Here is an 18,873-nt window from a genome sequence, read left to right as displayed (position 1 = left end):
GTCACACACAGTCACAAACGGTCACAAACTGTCACACACAGTCAAAAACAGTCACAAACTGTCACACACAGTCACAAACAGTCACACACAGTCCACAGTCACAAACAGTCACACACAATCACACAGTCACAAACAGTCACACAGTCACAAACAGTCACAAACAGTCACACACAGTCACAAACAGTCACACACAGTCGCACACAATCACACACAGTCACACACAACCACAAACAGTCACACACAATCACAAACATTCACAGTCACACACAATCACAACAATCACAAACTGTCACACACAGTCAAAAACAGTCACAAACTGTCACACACAGTCACAAACAGTCACCAGGCAGGAATAGCCAGTACTTGGCAACAGCTTTAGCAGGATCACAAAATTGCCAATTCTATGTCTGTTCATTTATAGGATGTTGATCTTTTAACCAGTACCGTCAATTGGGGAAACGTTGCCTAAAGGGAAAACGTTGCCAAAAGGGGAAATTTTGCCTAAAGGGGAAACGTTGCCTAAAGGGGAAACATTGCCTAAAGGGGAAACTTTGCCTAAAGGGGAAACGTTGCCTAAAGGGAAACTTTGCCTAAAGGGAAACATTGCCTAAAGGGGAAACATTGCCTAAAGGGAAACTTTGCCTAAAGGGGAAACGTTGCCTAAAGGGGAAACTTTGCCTAAAGGGAAACGTTGCCTAAAGGGGAAACATTGCCTAAAAGGAAACATTGCCTAAAGGGAAACTTTGCCTAAAAGGGAAACATTGCCTAAAGGGAAACTTGCCTAAAGGGAAACGTTGCCTAAAGGAAACTTTGCCTAAAGGGGAAACATTGCCTAAAGGGAAACATTGCCTAAAGGGGAAACTTTGCCTAAAGGGGAAACGTTGCTAAAGGGGAAACTTTGCCTAAAGGGGAAACATTGCCTAAAGGGGAAACATTGCCTAAAGGGAAACTTTGCCTAAAGGGAAACATTGCCTAAAAGGGAAACATTGCCTAAAAGGGAAACATTGCCTAAAGGGAAACTTTGCCTAAAAGGGAAACATTGCCTAAAGGGGAAACTTTGCCTAAAGGGAAACATTGCCTAAAGGGGAAACATTGCCTAAAGGGGAAACTTTGCCTAAAAGGAAACATTGCCTAAAGGGGAAACTTTGCCTAAAGGGAAACATTGCCTAAAAGGGAAACATTGCCTAAAGGGGAAACTTTGCCTAAAGGGAAACATTGCCTAAAGGGGAAACATTGCCTAAAGGGGGAAACTTTGCCTAAAGGGGAAACGTTGCCTAAAGGGGAAACTTTGCCTAAAAGGGAAACATTGCCTAAAGGGGAAACTTGCCTAAAGGGGAAACATTGCCTAAAAGGGAAACATTGCCTAAAGGGGAAACTTTGCCTAAAGGGGGAAACCTTGCCTAAAGGGAAACATTGCCTAAAGGGAAACGTTGCCTAAAGGGAAACTTTGCCTAAAGGGGAAACATTGCCTAAAAGGAAACATTGCCTAAAGGGGAAACTTTGCCTAAAGGGGAAACGTTGCCTAAAGGGGGAAACTTTGCCTAAAAGGAAACATTGCCTAAAGGGAAACTTTGCTAAAGGGGAAACATTGCCTAAAAGGGAAACATTGCCTAAAGGGGAAACTTTGCCTAAAGGGGGAAACTTGCCTAAAGGGGAAACGTTGCCTAAAGGGGGAAACTTTGCCTAAAAGGGAAACATTGCCTAAAGGGGAAACTTTGCCTAAAGGGAAACATTGCCTAAAAGGGAAACATTGCCTAAAGGGGAAACATTGCCTAAAGGGGAAACTTTGCCTAAAGGGGAAACATTGCCTAAAAGGGAAACATTGCCTAAAGGGAAACTTTGCCTAAAGGGGAAACATTGCCTAAAAGGAAACATTGCCTAAAGGGGAAACGTTGCTTAAAGGAAAACATCGCCTAAAGGGAAAAGATTGTTTAGTTTTGAAAATTCAAGTCATTTAACATGTACAATAACTACAACAAAGCTGAGATTGCGATGATTCAAAATGCTCCAAATTCACAGAGGCAAAGTTTCCCCAAATGACGGTGAAAAATACCTATAATAACATGAAATAAATACAACACTTTGTTTACTCTTGGGGGACCTGATAACTCAGTTGGTAGAGCAATCACCTCAAACGCAAAAGGACTGAGATCGATCCCAAGTGCAGTCGAGATGTTTTTTTTCTCACCCCCTCCCTGTCTCCTCAGCAGTGACTGGGTAGCTGGTTGTTAGATCTGGTGGAAAGTACTTTGCCATAGACTAGCGTCCTATCCAAAGGACAGCAAACAATTGCTGTTGTCATTTTCATACTATAGAAACTGGGATAAACTCCGGTTCCATGAGCCTAATGGTTACTCAGTTTGAAAAGATAGAAGTGCTTATGATACTTTTGGATGATACCAGCGCTTCAATAAATCAATTAGCTTAAGCTCCTTTACAATAAAATCAACATCTTGCAGACATTCGATGCAAAACCTGCCTTTGTCACACGGGACGTGCTAAGAAAAAATTGAGCTTTTATATAGCGCAATATCCACTAAACATGCTCAAAGCGCTTTACAAGTGGTCCCTGGCCAACAGCAACACATAACATGTGGAAAAGACATGACGCCTGTTAGGCGATATTAGAATTTTTTTAGACAGAGACAACACTGTTAACGGCCAGTACTCATTTTACACCTGAGAGAATGTGAGTAAAGAGCCTTCTCCAAGGACTCAACTATGCGCCGAGCAAGGCTCGAACCCAGGACCTTCCGATCGGAAAGCGAGTGTCATACCACAAGACCACATAGCCGCACAAATGACGTGCTAAGATTTGTGTCCTTCCTATAAAATTAATTATAACAGCTTCAGAAGAAGAACAAAACACCAAGCACAGAACGTTTTCAGTTCAAAACCCTTCTTCAGCCAACAAAAAAGGAACCCATGGAAACATAAATAAATATACATTACTAAAAAACCAGATCGATTTTTAGTAATGTGTTTATGATTTCATTGGGGTTTTTTTTGTTGTTGTTGCTGAAGAAGGGTTTTGAGTCTGAAATGTTCTGAGTTTGGTATTCTGTTCATTTCTAAAGTTGTTATAATTATTTTTGTCTATTACTTTTTACAGTCCACAGTTTTTATTATGCATAAAGGAAATGGCCAAAATCTAAAATCAGATCGCATATGAAATGATAAAGAAAAAAATAAATTATTTTAACCAAATAAATTTATATATGCAAATATAGCAATAATATACCCTTTTGGTAATTCTCTCTTTGTAATAATAACATGGGTGCAAGCAACTGGACCTCAAAAAGCCTGCAAGTCTACTTATGACCAACATATAATCTGAAAAAGCCTGCAAGATTCACGCACTGTGTTTTTGTCTGGCTCAACTTTCATTTCTTCTCTAATCAACTTCCGTTCAAATTTAATAATATAACTATCACTTCCGGTCATAATAGCATCGTGATTCAAAAGTTTCGCTTAATCATATGGACGTACCGACACGATTGTTGGACCTAAAAATCGCAAAAAGCCGCGACTTTTTTTTCGGTAATCCAATTGGCCGGCAGTAGCCGCACTCTTGCACCCATGCAATAAAAGTAAAATCATAGCGGCCAACTTTTCAAAGAGCTAACACGGGACACCCTAACACACAATACTGTCATGACCCAAAAACAACAGTATGTATGTTTGGACTACTATTTAACTCACTCAACCCTAACACTAACACACCGACTATATCCGTAGTTTACCCAGGGTTACTTTTACCCCATGCCTATTTATTACATTTATATGAGACAAATTATAGGCGTAGTATCAAAGCTAATGTTTTTTTTCATTTTTACATGTTAAAGAATAAAACTAGATGTCCATGTACATGCTCATTTTAATACATTTTTTCCAATTATGACAAGTAGCAAAAATCTCTAGGATTGAGTGATTTAATATAATCTAAATTTAGAGATTTTTGTGTTCCTTGTTTTAATTTGCTAGTTTAAAAAGCATAATCCAAGGACATGAAAGTCCAATTAAAAAAAAAATAATTTAAAAATATTATTCTCCAGATTGCCTAATCGGGACAGTCCCGACAGTTGGCCGCTATGTAAAAGCTTTGGATTTCTCACATTGTAAATAAATACAGAATCAAATAATTGTTATCACAAATGAATAAATTAATAAAACCTACAAATACGGCAGTCGTCAGGACAAAGGCAAACCACCATCGGGAGTTACTGGCCTTTGATCACATCTATCTCTTTTTCTTATCGTCTCAGTGACGTCTGATTCAGACTTACCGAAGAAATAGTCATCGTGATCATGATGATCTCCCCTTTCACATTTATTATCATCACCAGTGTCAAATTTATTATTATTATTATTATTATTATTATTATTATTATTATTATTATTATTATTATTATTATTATTATTATTATTATTATTATTATTATTATTATTATTATTATTATTATTATTATCACTACTATCACCTTCACCACCATCGTCATCGTCTAATTCCATATAAATAACTCTATCCGTGCTGGCAGATTTCCTCCTTTTGAAAGATGGCGGTAACGTCAATTCAGATTCATCATCTGCCAACACAGATATATACTCATCTAACGTTCTTTCCGTACATTCAGCTATAAAACGAATGAACGGCCGTATATCCCCGTTATTGGCCTGCTCTAGAGTCTCGTAGTAGGTCAGCCTGTCGTGAACTTCTATGGACACAGGCGGGAAACCGGCCTGCATCAGAATGAGATTCATGAGCAGACGCGACGTCCTTCCATTTCCATCGTAGAACGGGTGAATGGCAACGAGCCGATAGTGAGCAAGGGCAGCAAACTCCACTGGGTGGAGAGATTGGGCTTCCTCCGAGTTGAGCCACTCGACAAGCTGATCCATATGCTCCTGTAGCTCACACGCTGGAGGGGGGACAAAGTCTCCCACATATACCTGAAATGCAGACAGACAAATGTAAAGTAATATTTCTTATTCTCTTGAATTTTGGTCTTGAAATAAGAATGAATAAGAATTATAATTTCAATATGAATGAATGTTATGAAGAATGAGGAATTTTGACAAGAATACACTAGCATAGTGGCCAACTTTTTACAGAGCTGAAATGGGACGCCTTAACGCAAAATACCGTCATGACCCAAAAGCAGCAGTCCGTTCGGTCTATGTAAATGTACATGTAAAAAAAAATTTTTTAAATGTAAATAATGAATTTATATAGCGCCTAAACATTCACGTTAATTGTGCTCTGTGGCGCTTTACATAATAAAAATGTTTTTTTTTTTTTTAATTTAAAAAATTCATGACACAACATAATATCATATAATATCAGCTAGATTGAGAGCGTTTTTTTTTCTATTCATTGTTTTCATTTGCTGGTCAAAAAAACATAATCCTGGGACATGCATGGGTCATTCCCATCCCATACATACAAACAATCCAATTAACCCATTGCCGCCCAAATCGCCCGTAATAGCCCGCTAAAAAAACATCTGCATAAGTCCGGATCGCCTGATATCGCCCGCCAGGTACCCAGTGTCATTGAACCTGTATATTAAAAATGTGTGTAGAACCACTTCTTTTTAATTGAAAAACGAAAGTAGAGAAAGAGTAAAAGCGAAACTAGCCGTTTCCCGATTGTTTTTATCTCGATTCGTTTGTCTGCCGTGATTTTTTGAAGTTTGTCGACCAAATCGGTTGTGGTAACGTCTTTTTTTTTTTTTTTTTTTTGCTGGAATGGCGTTTGAATTCCTCAATTCTCAGGCGTTATAAACGTTTTTTAATGGATAGTGATGATGATAGTACTCATTCAGACACTGAATCAGACATTGAGGTTGAGTTGGATGCGCATTTTGATGACATTGACAATGGGTTTCATGTGTTTTAATATTATTACATATTTTTCAACTTTAACATTTTTTTTTCAAATCAAAATATGAATCAATAGTCCAAAACAATACATCAAATTAAAGGCCATTCATTCTTCTTTCCAAAACAGCTTTTATTTTGTTTCTAGCATGCGTCACATTCTTGCAATTAATTTTTTAATGAAGTGTACTATGACATTTGGAAGAGTTATCTCCCCTCGCATGGTCTGTGAGAGACATTTTTTCAGATTATGCCCGGGCAGCAATGGGTTAAAAACAAATAATTTTAATAATTATTTCTCCAGATTGCCAAATTGGGACAGTCCCAATTTTATCAGGACAATTGACCACTGTCCACTCGGGAACAATCTGCAACTCACTTGTCCTTCAATCATCTTCATTTTCATCCAAATGAAAAAACAAAACCAATCCAAATAATAACTCAAACCTTCAATGGTTTCCAAGACAAGTGTAAAATAGTAACCATAAACATAAAAGGACATGCACAGTATTTATAATAGTTCGAAGATGACGTCAGTCAGGTCTTTGTTATTGTTTTTTGCCATCTGCGTTTATGAGTAATGCTCACTGAACTGTATTAACCCGACTATAAACGTTCATGCATACACACAGTTTTGTGTGTTGGTCCTTTATACTTCCAGATGGCAATGTTATGAGCTTCTTAGCCAAGCGCAAACTATCTATAGGAGTCATGATCTTACAACTATAAATATTTATAAGTTGTTACTGAGTGTTAACCGTTAACCTTATAATAACTGGCTAAGTAATAAATTATTTTATCATAAAAGAACTGAATATCATTAAAAAAAAAAAAAATCTTGCATCATCTCTAAATCCATGATTTACAGCCTTATCTTCATTATTTCTTTAGAATCATTTAGAACTGTTGTTGTGTCAATCAATTTGATCTTGTGGAACTTCTAACAAGAGTAAAACCCAATATTTCTCCAATTTCCTTCAAAAATTGTGATAACTAAATCAAAATCTGTTGTTAAAAAAATCTGAAATTTTGGCCAATTTGGCACCAAACGAAATAATAATTATACCAATTAAATCAATTTGAATGGCGGGTCAGAATAACTGATGAAAATGTTGAATCAGAGTGATTTATTCCTTTATTTTCGTTTAAAAAATATATAACCATCAAATGTTTCCAGAATTTTGCAGATATATCGTATTGATACCTGATTATGCCTGAACCGGCCTGCTTCAGTTGGATCCACGAATCCAAGCACTCTCATATGAATGTCCAGAATATTCTGAAGAGTCAGTCTTCCGATCCGGCCGACCAGGGTGCTAAAAATAGAAATAATGCAGCAATTTTACCTAAAACTCTTAAGAGAAAAGACAGATACAGTGAGCATCGCTACAACTATAAAGAGACGCAGATGGATATGGCTTGGACAGGTTGCCAAAAGGGAGGCAACTGCTTTGCCAAGAATATCACTCCGCTGGACGGCTGATGGTAAAAGATGGAGAGACGTCCAAAAAAACCTGGAGAAGATCCATGGATAGGATTAAGTAAGTAAGTAATTTTACCTAAAAACAGAGTGTATATCCTAACAATTGGTAAAATAAATCTCAAATACAAAAACATCAGTCACCATGTGCGGCTATGTGGTCTAGTGGTATGACACTCGCTTTTGGATCGGAAGGTCCTGGGTTCGAGCCTCGCGCTCGGCGCATAGTTGAGTCCTTGGAAAAGGCTCTTTACTCACATTCTCTCACCGTACTCAGGTGTAAAATGAGTACCTGGCCGTTACCAGCGTTGTCTTTGCCAGAAAAATTGTAATATTGCCTAACAGGCGTCATGTCCCGTCCTACATGTTAAATGTTGCTGTTGACCAGGGACTCCTTGTAAAGCGCTTTGAGCATATTTAGTGGATATTGCGCTATATAAAGCTCAATTTTTAAAAAAAGTTCAATTTAAATAAGAAGCTATTACTATTATTACTAATTTGTATTGAAGAAAACTACAGACGGGAATAATAAATCCTTTAATGGCTAAGTGATACTAGGCTGCTAGAAGCTGTGGACTGTAAAAAGTAATAAACAAAAAATGAATATAAAAGCTTCAAAAAAGGATAAAATACCAAACACAGAACATTTCGGACTCAAAACCCTTCTTCAGCCAACAAAAAAAAAACCCCCCAATGAAATCATAAATACACGACTAAAAAACCAGATCGACAACATTGTTCTATTGTTATTGGCTGAAAAGGGGTTTTGAGCCGAAACGTTCCGTGTTTTGTATTTTGTTCTCTTTTAAAGCTGTTATATTCATTTTTGTTTATTACTTTTTACAGTCCACAACTTCTAGCAGCTTTGTATCACTTTGAAATAATACAATGATTGCCTACGAGAATCAAGAGGGTTTTCTCAAATCTGTCAAACGCCGAGGGTTTGACCACAAAGCCAGTAATCATTTGATACAGATATAATAATATTTCCTTGAATCAAGTAGACCGATGGCAATTAGATCTTAGAGACTTGACACCACTGCAGTGTGGATGTAACGAGACTACGAGTTGAAAAGGTTTTGGATTCTCACTTTGTCAACAAGGACAGGATATATTCCTGTTACCAGAGGTGCCTAAATGAGTCAATAAAATGGAGAGAAAGATAAAGGGAGTAAATGTGACTCTTAAATAAGGGAACAACACAAAACAAACCACGTTTTGGCCGAAACGTCGTTTGTTTTGTATTGTTCCCTTATTTAAGAGTCACATTTACTCCCTTTATCTTTTCTCTCCATTATATTCCTGTTGTACAAAAAAAAAAAAAACCCAAAAAAACAAAACAAAACAAACAAAAAACAAAACCAGAACAACAAAACCAAAAACCATGGACTGACCTATTGACATAGCTGAGAGCTGAATCCAAACCCAAGACTTCGTTTTGCTCTCTCAGACTCTTCCCCCCGACAGCCATCCTTGTTTCTACAATGGACCTTGTCTGGGACAGCGTAAGCGTGTTGCCTTCAATGGCGTTTGTGTGGTAGATGTGTGCAAAGTACGCTTCCCGCTTTGCCCGGCGAAGACCCGGGTGACTGTGGGGGACCGTGTAGAGGTAGGAACGTTTTCTGTCAACTCTGGAGAACCTGGTCTGGTCAATCTCCTCAACAATTGGACCTGGGGATTTCAGAAATACAGAACACTATACAAATGTGGTGATGATAAGTAGGAGTAAATTTTCACATTTTAGCATGAAGAACATGGCAATGAACATTCTCCCTTTACCCCATTCATTTTATGCCATGTTGCTATCAATAAGACCTTAGATAATTTTAGTTTTTAGTTTCTTGGGTTCTCACAGCAAATGCAAGACTTTAGGCCATTCATCATCAGGCCCATGATCGTCAGGGGGGGAGGGGGGGATACATGAGATGCAGATCTCACCACGTTCCACCATTTAGGGCTGTCGTTAATCTACCGGGGCACGACCGATTCGGCATGTCATCCAATTGAGCAGGTAGGCATGCAACCCTGATCTTGAGTAAATTTTTTATCATTCTGAAAAATGTTTTTAAAAAGAGGGACATAACAAAAATTAAGTTAAGTTACAATGCCTGAAAGGCCTAAGATAGCCTGCTCAATAACCCATTCCCACTGATAATCCAGTATGTTGTCACCTTAGAGATGGATTATTGACGGGTGGCCTTTGTATTGACATTCCTCACACTCACACATTGACATTCCTCACACTCACACATTGACATTCCTCACACTCACACATTGACATTCCTCACACTCACACCTACCAGTTCGTTTCCGATTCTTCAATGCCTTTCCATGCTCGGGACTGTGTTCCAGTGCAATCTGATACAAGTGGTCAGCCTTGACCACATCTTGTACGTGCCATTCCAGGAACTCTCCGTAGGCTGTGAGAATGTCAGCATGGGACGGGTCCAGGGCAACGGCGTGCTGAAACACCTTCATGGCTTTCTCCGTCTTTCCCCGATTCTGGAGATCCAAGGCAATATTCATGGCAGCCACGGCTTCTCTCTTCACATCTGGAATTCGGATATAAAAAAACATTTGGTGCATCAAATATAATTGCTCATTTATACTTTTTTGCTTTTCTTAAATTTTCTTAACCATCTTTGTATGCCAACCCCAACTAAAGAAAAGGAGTAATTTCGACTGAAAAAGGGTGTAGTTTTGAAGGAAAAGGTGCAATTGTTCAAAACAAAGGCATTATTAATAAACATTTATCACTATCACCACAACCATCTTCAATCGCTGTTAATAAATTCCTCTCCACGATTAATTTGGTAAAGGCTACTTCTGCCCAAATAAAGGTTCTGGTTTAGGCTTCAGAAAACAAGACAAGATGGAAGTGGATGGTGAAAATGCAGCTTTCTTCTGTTTTCAATGAGACGAGATTCCGCACGAAGAGAAAATTGCTTAAAAATCACCCACCATAACCTTGATGACATAAATTACCTTTATTCACCGGAAACCGTTCCTTGTACCGCAAACTGAGTGAGGTGCCTTGTAATGATAGGCGATCAACTTTCAATTTTGCGTTCTCTTTGTCAACGTTGTCATTACCGGAGAGTTTTTCGACAACGGGAATCGGATTATTTTGTTGACAATCCCAACTGTAGCCAAAAATATTATCACATGAATCGTCTGTCAACATATCCCTGCTGTCCGATTCATGAGTAATGAAGTATTTTACAAAGAGTCGTGGCAAAGAAGTGAAGAGTCCGAGAGTAATGCTCGACACACAAAACACAACGAAGAGAATGACAAAGGTTCGTACACTCATTCCTTTCTTATTAATTCCCCAAAAATATAACGATCTTTTCAACATGATGAAGTTGGTTACAACACTTGTTTCGAGTATATTTAGAACATATGTTATACTTATGAAACAAGTCAATCCCCATTCCCCTTTTAAATCTGTAGAATCGAAAGCGATTTTTCTCTCTTCAGAGGTACGATTGCGTAAACCGGATGTTTTCATCATCACTTAGCTTGAGGAGAAAAGTGTCTCCACGTCTCCAAAAAAACCAACAAAAACAACAAAAAAAAAAAAAAAAAAAAAAAAAAAGATTTCACCTTTCGAATTTCTCAGTACAAAATTATGGCTTATAATTTTTTTGTTAAATGGTCATTTTTGTGTAACCAAATCTATCAGCAGACTCAGACTGCCATCGTCACACACTTTTTAAAAAAAACCCATCCTGTCTATAATTAGCCGTTCGCATAATATATGTATTATTATGTATACTACAATAACGATATCCTTATGACTTATTGATTTATTACGTGATAAGTGATACGTTGTCCATAGTCTTGCTCTGGAAATGAGTTGTAACCAGTGACATCTATCTAGATATGAAGTCCTACTCCTAGGTTGTAATGCATTGGGGACAACTTCAAAATTCAGACCAACGAGTTCAGTGGCCGCTCGTAAGACGATCAAGTGGGGATACTGTTGCTCAATACTTATCGTTTCAGGGGCGGGCATGGTTTAGGGGTTTGAGTGTCCTCTCAATACCAGTTCAGTTCACTATTTCACAATTTATATACGTTTTATTTACCTATCTAATTACTCGAGTTATTATGTTTTTCTTGTTGTAATGGAAATATTATCAAACCACTGCAAAATATCCTCAATTAAAGTAGTATTGATATTGGACTACGCCAATAAGTTTGTTCGGTAACTAGATGTGTAAATACCGTTAGTGGTCTGAAGTTTAAGTGAAAAGGGATAAGTAGGTAAATAATTGGTACATAATAAATAAATAATAATTTTATTGGAATACAAAATGTCAGTATGTCCCGTCTTTTAAAATTCAATGTAATCAATGTCTTCTTCCGATTTCTTTTATTTATTATGCCTCACTCAAAGGCAGTTGGAAACGTTCATCCTATATCAATTCATATCATATCATATCACATCACATCACATCATATCACATCCCATCCCATCTATCACATCACATCACATCATATCACATCCCATCCCATCTATCACATCACATCACATCATATCACATCACATCCCATCTATCACATCACATCACATCATATCACATCCCATCCCATCTATCACATCATATCATATCATATCATATCATATCATATCACATCATATCATATCATATCACATCATATCATATCAGTAATAAGGCTTTAAACTGGACCATGTGTTCCTTAAATGCCATTAAAACATAGTTACATTATATTGGACATTAAACATTGCATAGTCTTTGAGATAAAAATATTAAAAGGGAGGTACAGATAAAAGTATAATATAAGAAAAAAAAAACAAAAAACATTCTTGTTGTTGACATACATATCATGAATACTCTGTCATATCTATGTATGTATTTTGATTCAAAAAGTCCCTATCACGTTTATTTTTTAATTTATTAATTTATTTAGCATTTTCAGTTTTAAATTTCAGACTGTTTCATGTTTTGGCAGTTAGGAATATACATTAAATATATTATTTTTAATTGAAGTTGAGTATCTTAAAATAAATACTTCGAATTCATATCCACGTGCATATTAAATAATAATAATAATAATAATAATAATAATAATAATAATAATAATAATAATAATAATAATAATAATAATAATAACAACAATAATAATAATTATTATAATAACAATAATAATAATGATAATAATATAATAATAATAATAATAATATAATAATAATAATAATATAATAATAATAATAATAATAATAATAATAATAATAATAATAATAATAATAATAATAATAATAATAATAATGTGTTTTTAAGAAATGGTGTATGTATATGAAGTGATTATCGAGATACGTGGGGGGCCTCCCGAATGTTGTCATTCAGGAGAACCCCTCTCCCCTCCAAACACACAGACAAAGAGGAGTGGTCAAGGCGTGGACTTTGAGTAGGAAGGTCCCGTGTTCGAATATGACATCTGTCCGATTTTATTTTCTTTATACATTTTTTTTTTGGCGAACTATTAACGTTTCAGCTCTCGTACACCATTTTAAAAAAATGTATTTTTTCTTTCTTTAAAAAAAAATCATCATCACATTCCCGAAATAAGGGCTATTTCCTCCGTTGCCTGTTTGAATCGACGGGTACATATATGCAGGTCTGACATCCGAACGTAATTATGGGCCTAGTTTAACAATGTTTGTAATGGACACCATTTTGTGTCATTTTTAAAGATTTCCATACAATGGACCCTTAATGAATTGAGTTATCAGACCTGCAAATAACTACACATCAGAGTTTGAATCCAACCACTGTATTTTCTCGGTTCTCACTTTCACGTCCATATAGTCCAATAAACAATGCTGTCTGTAGTCACCTCCCTACTACTGAGACGTCTGCTGTTGCTGCTGCTGCTGCTGATGATGATGATTATTTTTATTATTACTATTATTATTATTATTATTATTATTATTATTATTATTATTATTATTATTATTATTATCATCATCATCATCATTTTGATAACGATGATGACGATTAACCCAACTAATGTTACAGAGAGAGAGAGAGAGAGAGAGAGAGAGAGAGAGAGAGAGAGAGAGAGAGAGAGAGAGAGAGAGAGAGAGAGAGGGGGGGGGGCACTGGGTTTCACGCTTATTGATGACAATGTAATGTCCTCGTATCTCACTCTAGTACCGTTTAAGAGTGCCTGCCCCTTCCCCCTCCCGTAGCGATCTTCAGTCTCCGTTGTAATCTGTTGTAACTACACTTTCTTTAAGGAATCATCAACTTTACAAAGTAAGAGGCAAATTATAGCAGCAAACTTACAAAAATTGGTGCTAGCAATGCATCCCATATTTTCCTCGAGGCATCTTTCTCACAAGATACTCTAGGTGTCGGGCAAGTTGGGGGATATCTCTAACGTAACACCATTTATCACGTAACTTAAGCGACACCTAACGCTAACATCGCTCAAAGAATTAAAATGGCAGTCAGACAAGTCAGTATTTGAGTGGGCACACTGCACAGGGAAGAATAATTGAAAATTTGACCGATGATAAATTCAATTCACCCCCCCCCCCCCCCCCCAAAAAAAAAAAAAAAAGACGCATTGGGGGGGGGGGGGGTCTCCCTTATATCAGAAGGGAGAAGCCATTATGAGGGTGACTCCCCTTGGGTCTCATTAAGGCTTACCTTGTGATTTAGTTTTTAATGCAAAAAGAACATTGTTAACCTCAATTTAATTTGGCGCTGTCCTCTATGAAATCAAGGGAAGTGATGCAGGAAATAATACTTGAAGAACAGTGTGTGTATTGGTTACCTCCCATTTACACACGCAATTGTCAGTTCCAAAACGGAGAGATTTGTGATTTTGGCCATATACGATGGGTAATTTTCCTGGAAAGGCGTCTGTTAACAGGTATTTTACTGTCATGACAGGTTTTTTTTTTGCATCGCAGGCGGCCGCAAAAATGGCAACGGCCGCAACATTAAAAATATTTTGCAAATTTTCGAGATTTTGCCAAATTTTTTTTTTTTTTTAAATTTAGTGAGGACCAGTGATGATAATCTTCCGTGGATTTTTTCATAAATGTTCCGTTGTTTTTGTCATGTCAAACATTTTCTGCTAAGTGGTAGTTCATGAAAACAAAAATGCTTTCTATCATTTTTTGACACCTCTGCTCAGTTGCATGAATTTTGGTGACACTCCTTTATTTATGTCGTTAGTCTAGACACACTGGCGCCAAATGTCAAAAGTAGCATAAGACACATGGTGGACATGGATGAGAAGATGATCGAAAGGGAAGGGGATGGACCAAATGGGTGTATATATATATATATTTATCAGGGTTGCCAGTTTGGCATTTTTAATGCCAGATTCCAAAAATCTGGCATTTTTGAAAACCGTTTGGCATTAGAAAAATCATTTGGCATTTTCTTTTCTTGTATATTATACTTCAAATGACACCTTTTCTCAACCGTGGTGTAGTCGTTTAGCACTCCACTTAGTAGTCAGTAGGTAAAAAATTACCCCAACAGGAAATTTAGTATAATTCAAAAAAAAAAAAAAAAAAAAAAGAAAAGAAAACACGCAAGCCACCAGGATATGATAGTAAATTGTCTATCAAAAGTGAGTAGTTTTCTTAGTGGGGATGGGAATCAACAGACTTTGGCATTTTTTGGAGTGTTTTGGCATTTTTTGAGTCTTCCACTGGCATTTTGTTGAAAAATAATCTGGCAACCCTGATATTTATGTACCTTTTAGCTGTAGCATGATAGTACATTTGGCGGTTTTATAAGTTTTATAAGCCTGTCTTTTTTTTTTTTCTCTTCCTTTTTTTATTTTGTTTTTGTTTGATTGTTCTGAATTGTTAATAGTATTCAATACAACTTGTGTCTAATTATAAAACAATTTAAAAAAAATAAACTCATCTATTCTCCTTCTCTCTCTCTCTCATATTTCTGTCTCAGCCACCCTTCATATTATGTTTAGAGATATCATTTGGTAATAGAGAGATAATAAGTTAGCCTGAACGATTTAAGAAATGATTGTTTAAAGACTAATTTAAATTTGATTTGTTGATGGAATATGTTTTGCAATTAATTAAAGATTCTTATTTATAAGCTGCATCATCACAAGGTTGCAATAATACAGACACTAACAGGGTTTGTTATGTAAAAACAAATACCTCCTGGTCTTTTGGCCAAAAGTTAGTTTATCATAATCACTTGATATTGTGGGCGACATTATAGGCCTCTAAAATGTTTAATTGGAAATGACAATTCATTAAATTATATTTGCAAAAGGTCAGAATGTGTCTAATGATCAGAAGTGCTTTAGGACTAATAATATATTAAACAACTATGAATATGAATAGCTATGTAATATTTGTATTAAATTTGGATTTGACTGACGGGCCGGTAGATTTTCCTCCTTTTTGACAAATTTTCATTATCATCACTGGGGGACCTGTGCTTGTGTCAGGATGAAACCATTAGATATCTCAAAATAATGTACACTGACAGTGTGTTCTGCCTTTTTCTTGGGTACTTTAATTGTAATTCTAGAACTTTATTCTAGATCCCATTTTCTTCCTTTTACTGGCGTTATGACTATGACCTTAAATTTGTTGAAAGCGCCGTGCAACCCTTAAACTTAAAAACAAATACCTTTCTCTTTCACGAACGTATTATGGGTTTTTAGGAAAATTAATCGCAACTTTTTGCTGTTTTTAGCTTGCAAAATTTGGGGTTTTTTCTTGTGCAAAAAACCGCCATGTCAGATATGGGTTATTTTCCTTGAAAGGCGTCTTTTAACAGGTATTTTAGGCTGGTCGCACCATCAATTATACTGGGGTTCCACTATATGGGATTCATGACCTCTGTTCCCATCATGAGAGGCCAAGGGACTCCACCCCCCCCCCAAATATTTTTCTTATCTGCGTTCCACATATATTCAGGCCCTGGAAAGTGAAAGGACCTATTCCCCCAGCAGTGCAACACGAAACCTTCCAACCATTGTTTTTTAAGGGTTTTACGACCCTGCAACTCGTTAAGGTCATATCAGCGCCAGTAAAATGGAAGAAAATGGGAAAGTAAAAAGTTCTAGAATTACAATTAAAGAACCCAAGAAAAGGTAAGAATCAAAAAGACAGATGGGAATCGGTTTAAACAGGAAACAGATGTAGATTACAAGAACACACTATCAAAGTACCTAGTTTGAGATCAACTAGACTCATCCTGACACAAGCACAGGTCCCAACGAAGAGTAAGAGGGATACACTCAAATCAGAGACGCCAACTTTAAATTTGGCTCACAGGAGTTTCAGACACAACTCGTCGGAATTTCAATGTCGAAAGAGGAATTTCCACACACAGGAAAAAGGAATTGGAATGGTATTTGGCATTGTGTTTACAAATTGTATAGTACAAAATAGATAACTCATTAGAATTATATTATGATAATACATAAACACATTGCCAAATACAATCCCAAAGTTTATTTCAAATGAAGTAAAGTGCCAAATCTTAAGGGGAGAGATTGTAGTACTGGTGGTCGTGAGGATGATGTGGTGTTAGTGGTTGTAGTAATAGTGGTAGTGGTAGTGATGATGAAGATGTGATAGTGGTTGTTGTAGTAGTAGTGATGATGATGGTGGTTGAAGTGGTGTTGGCAGTGATGAGTTTTGGCATCATTGAGTAATCCCATTCCACAACAGAAAAGATATAGGGGATAGAAGTAGAAGACACATCAGGTGACCTGCCCACCATGGGAGATAAGTAGACCCCACCCAGTTAGATGGATTTGGACAGGGCATGTCCACAAAATGAAGAGTGATGCAACACCAAATGTTGCTCTTCACTGGACACCCTAGGGAAAAAAGAGAAAGAGAACAAGAAAAAGAAAGACAAAGACAGATAATGCGAAGGACAACTGATAAAATCTGAAGGTGGAACGATCCTCAGGGTCACTGCATCAAGTGGCCTGTGACAGAGACAAGTGGAGATCCTGTGTAGTCTAGTGGCATGACACTCGCTGTTGGATCAGAAGGTCCTAGGTTCGAGCCTCGCTCTGCGCATAGTTGAGTCCTTGGAAAAGGCTCTTCTCTCACCATACTCCAAGTGCTAAGGGATGACCTGGCCGTGAACAGCGTAGTCTCTGTAGGAAAAATTGCAATATTGCCTAACAGGCGTCATGTCCCGTTCTACATGTCGCTGTTGGTAAGGGACCCCCTGTAAAGTGCTTTGAGCACTTTTAGTGGATATTGCGCGATATAAAAGGTCAATTAAAATAATTTAATAAAAAGACCCTTCAATTCTGCCCACCATGCAAGTTCTGCAACGAATACTTGTGTGGACAATCTACTGCCTTTATGACAAAGGGCTTCATAGTGGTAGTGGCTGACCTTAAAATCAGATGGATGTACTTTAACACCCCCCCCACCTACCCGAGAAAAAAAAAAAGTGCGACAAGAGGACTAGCTTGAACAGAAGTAGATTCAGGAGCGACCAAACCACAGCCATAGTACAGGATCCCAAGTAGAAGAATACACACATACTCAAATGGTTATAAGATAAATAGAAGCATATGGAAATTGCACAATATAAATTATACGAAGAACATTTCTGCAGAAAAAAAACAAACATCTCTCCACCAGGCAAGGTCCAGTTGAAAGTGAAGCCAAAATAAAACTATTTCATCCCAAAACAAGGGCACAAATCCATACAGAAAAAGACAAGTGATATAGAGGAAAGAGATGGCACAGACGCAGAAACTGATGAAGAATCCACAGATCCTGCAGGCCAAGAGCCCCCCCCCCTCCTCCCAAAGGACATTCCACCACCAGCTCTAATGCCATTTTCAGAGGAGCACAACGAGTAAATAAAACCCAACAATGCTCTCCATGAGTTATTAAGGTTGACTTGAAGTAGGGTCGCTGAAGCCAGTTTTGGTTTTAAGGGTTTTATGGCGCAACACATTTAGGTTATATCAGCGCCAGTAAAAAGGAAGAAAATAGGATAGTAAAAAGTTCTAGAATTACAATTAAAGCAACCAAGAAAAAAGTAAGACAAAGGGGAAATGAGAACAAAAAGGGATCAGATGTAGATTCCAAGAGCATACCACCAATGTACTTAGTTTGAGATCACCTATTAGTATTAGTCTCATCCGGACACAAGCACAAAATCCAAAAAGAGGAACACACTCAAATGCTTACAATATACAATTAAAATAACAAATATAATAATACATAAAAGAGAGATGATATACAAGGAAAAAAATATTATCTCCCAATACAATAACTATGCATATGACTGTTTCCCTCCCAGCCAGGATAAAACCAAGTAATCTCATTCCAAGACAAAGACAGAAAGCATGTTGGAAAACAGATACATATAAAGGGATAGAAGACGCAGTATGTACCTCCCTGCCCACTATGGGAGGTCAGGAATCCCAGCCAGCACTGAAGCCAGTCAACCCCATTACACTGACACACAACCATAAAAGAATGAATAAAAACAAGC

General features: G+C 37.1%; 1 protein-coding gene across 1 annotated transcript; it reads right to left on the bottom strand.

Moving 5' to 3' along the window:
- Positions 1-3,495: 3,495 nt before the first annotated feature.
- On the bottom strand, positions 3,496-11,057 carry LOC144978081 (protein adenylyltransferase FICD-like). The gene is made up of 5 exons (XM_078923631.1): positions 10,346-11,057; positions 9,661-9,912; positions 8,755-9,031; positions 7,085-7,196; positions 3,496-4,950 (listed from the first exon to the last, which is right to left on the bottom strand). Exons 1-5 carry the CDS (start codon positions 10,872-10,874, stop codon positions 4,192-4,194), a joined length of 1,929 nt encoding a protein of 642 aa, XP_078779757.1. The 5' UTR covers positions 10,875-11,057; the 3' UTR covers positions 3,496-4,191.
- Positions 11,058-18,873: the final 7,816 nt, after the last annotated feature.

Source organism: Berghia stephanieae, chromosome 8 (genome assembly GCF_034508935.2).
Source record: "Berghia stephanieae isolate SIO BIC M18660-M18661 chromosome 8, UCSD_Bste_1.3, whole genome shotgun sequence".
Classification (NCBI taxonomy): Eukaryota; Metazoa; Mollusca; class Gastropoda; order Nudibranchia; family Aeolidiidae; genus Berghia; species Berghia stephanieae.
This window is presented reverse-complemented; position numbering and strand designations above follow the sequence as displayed.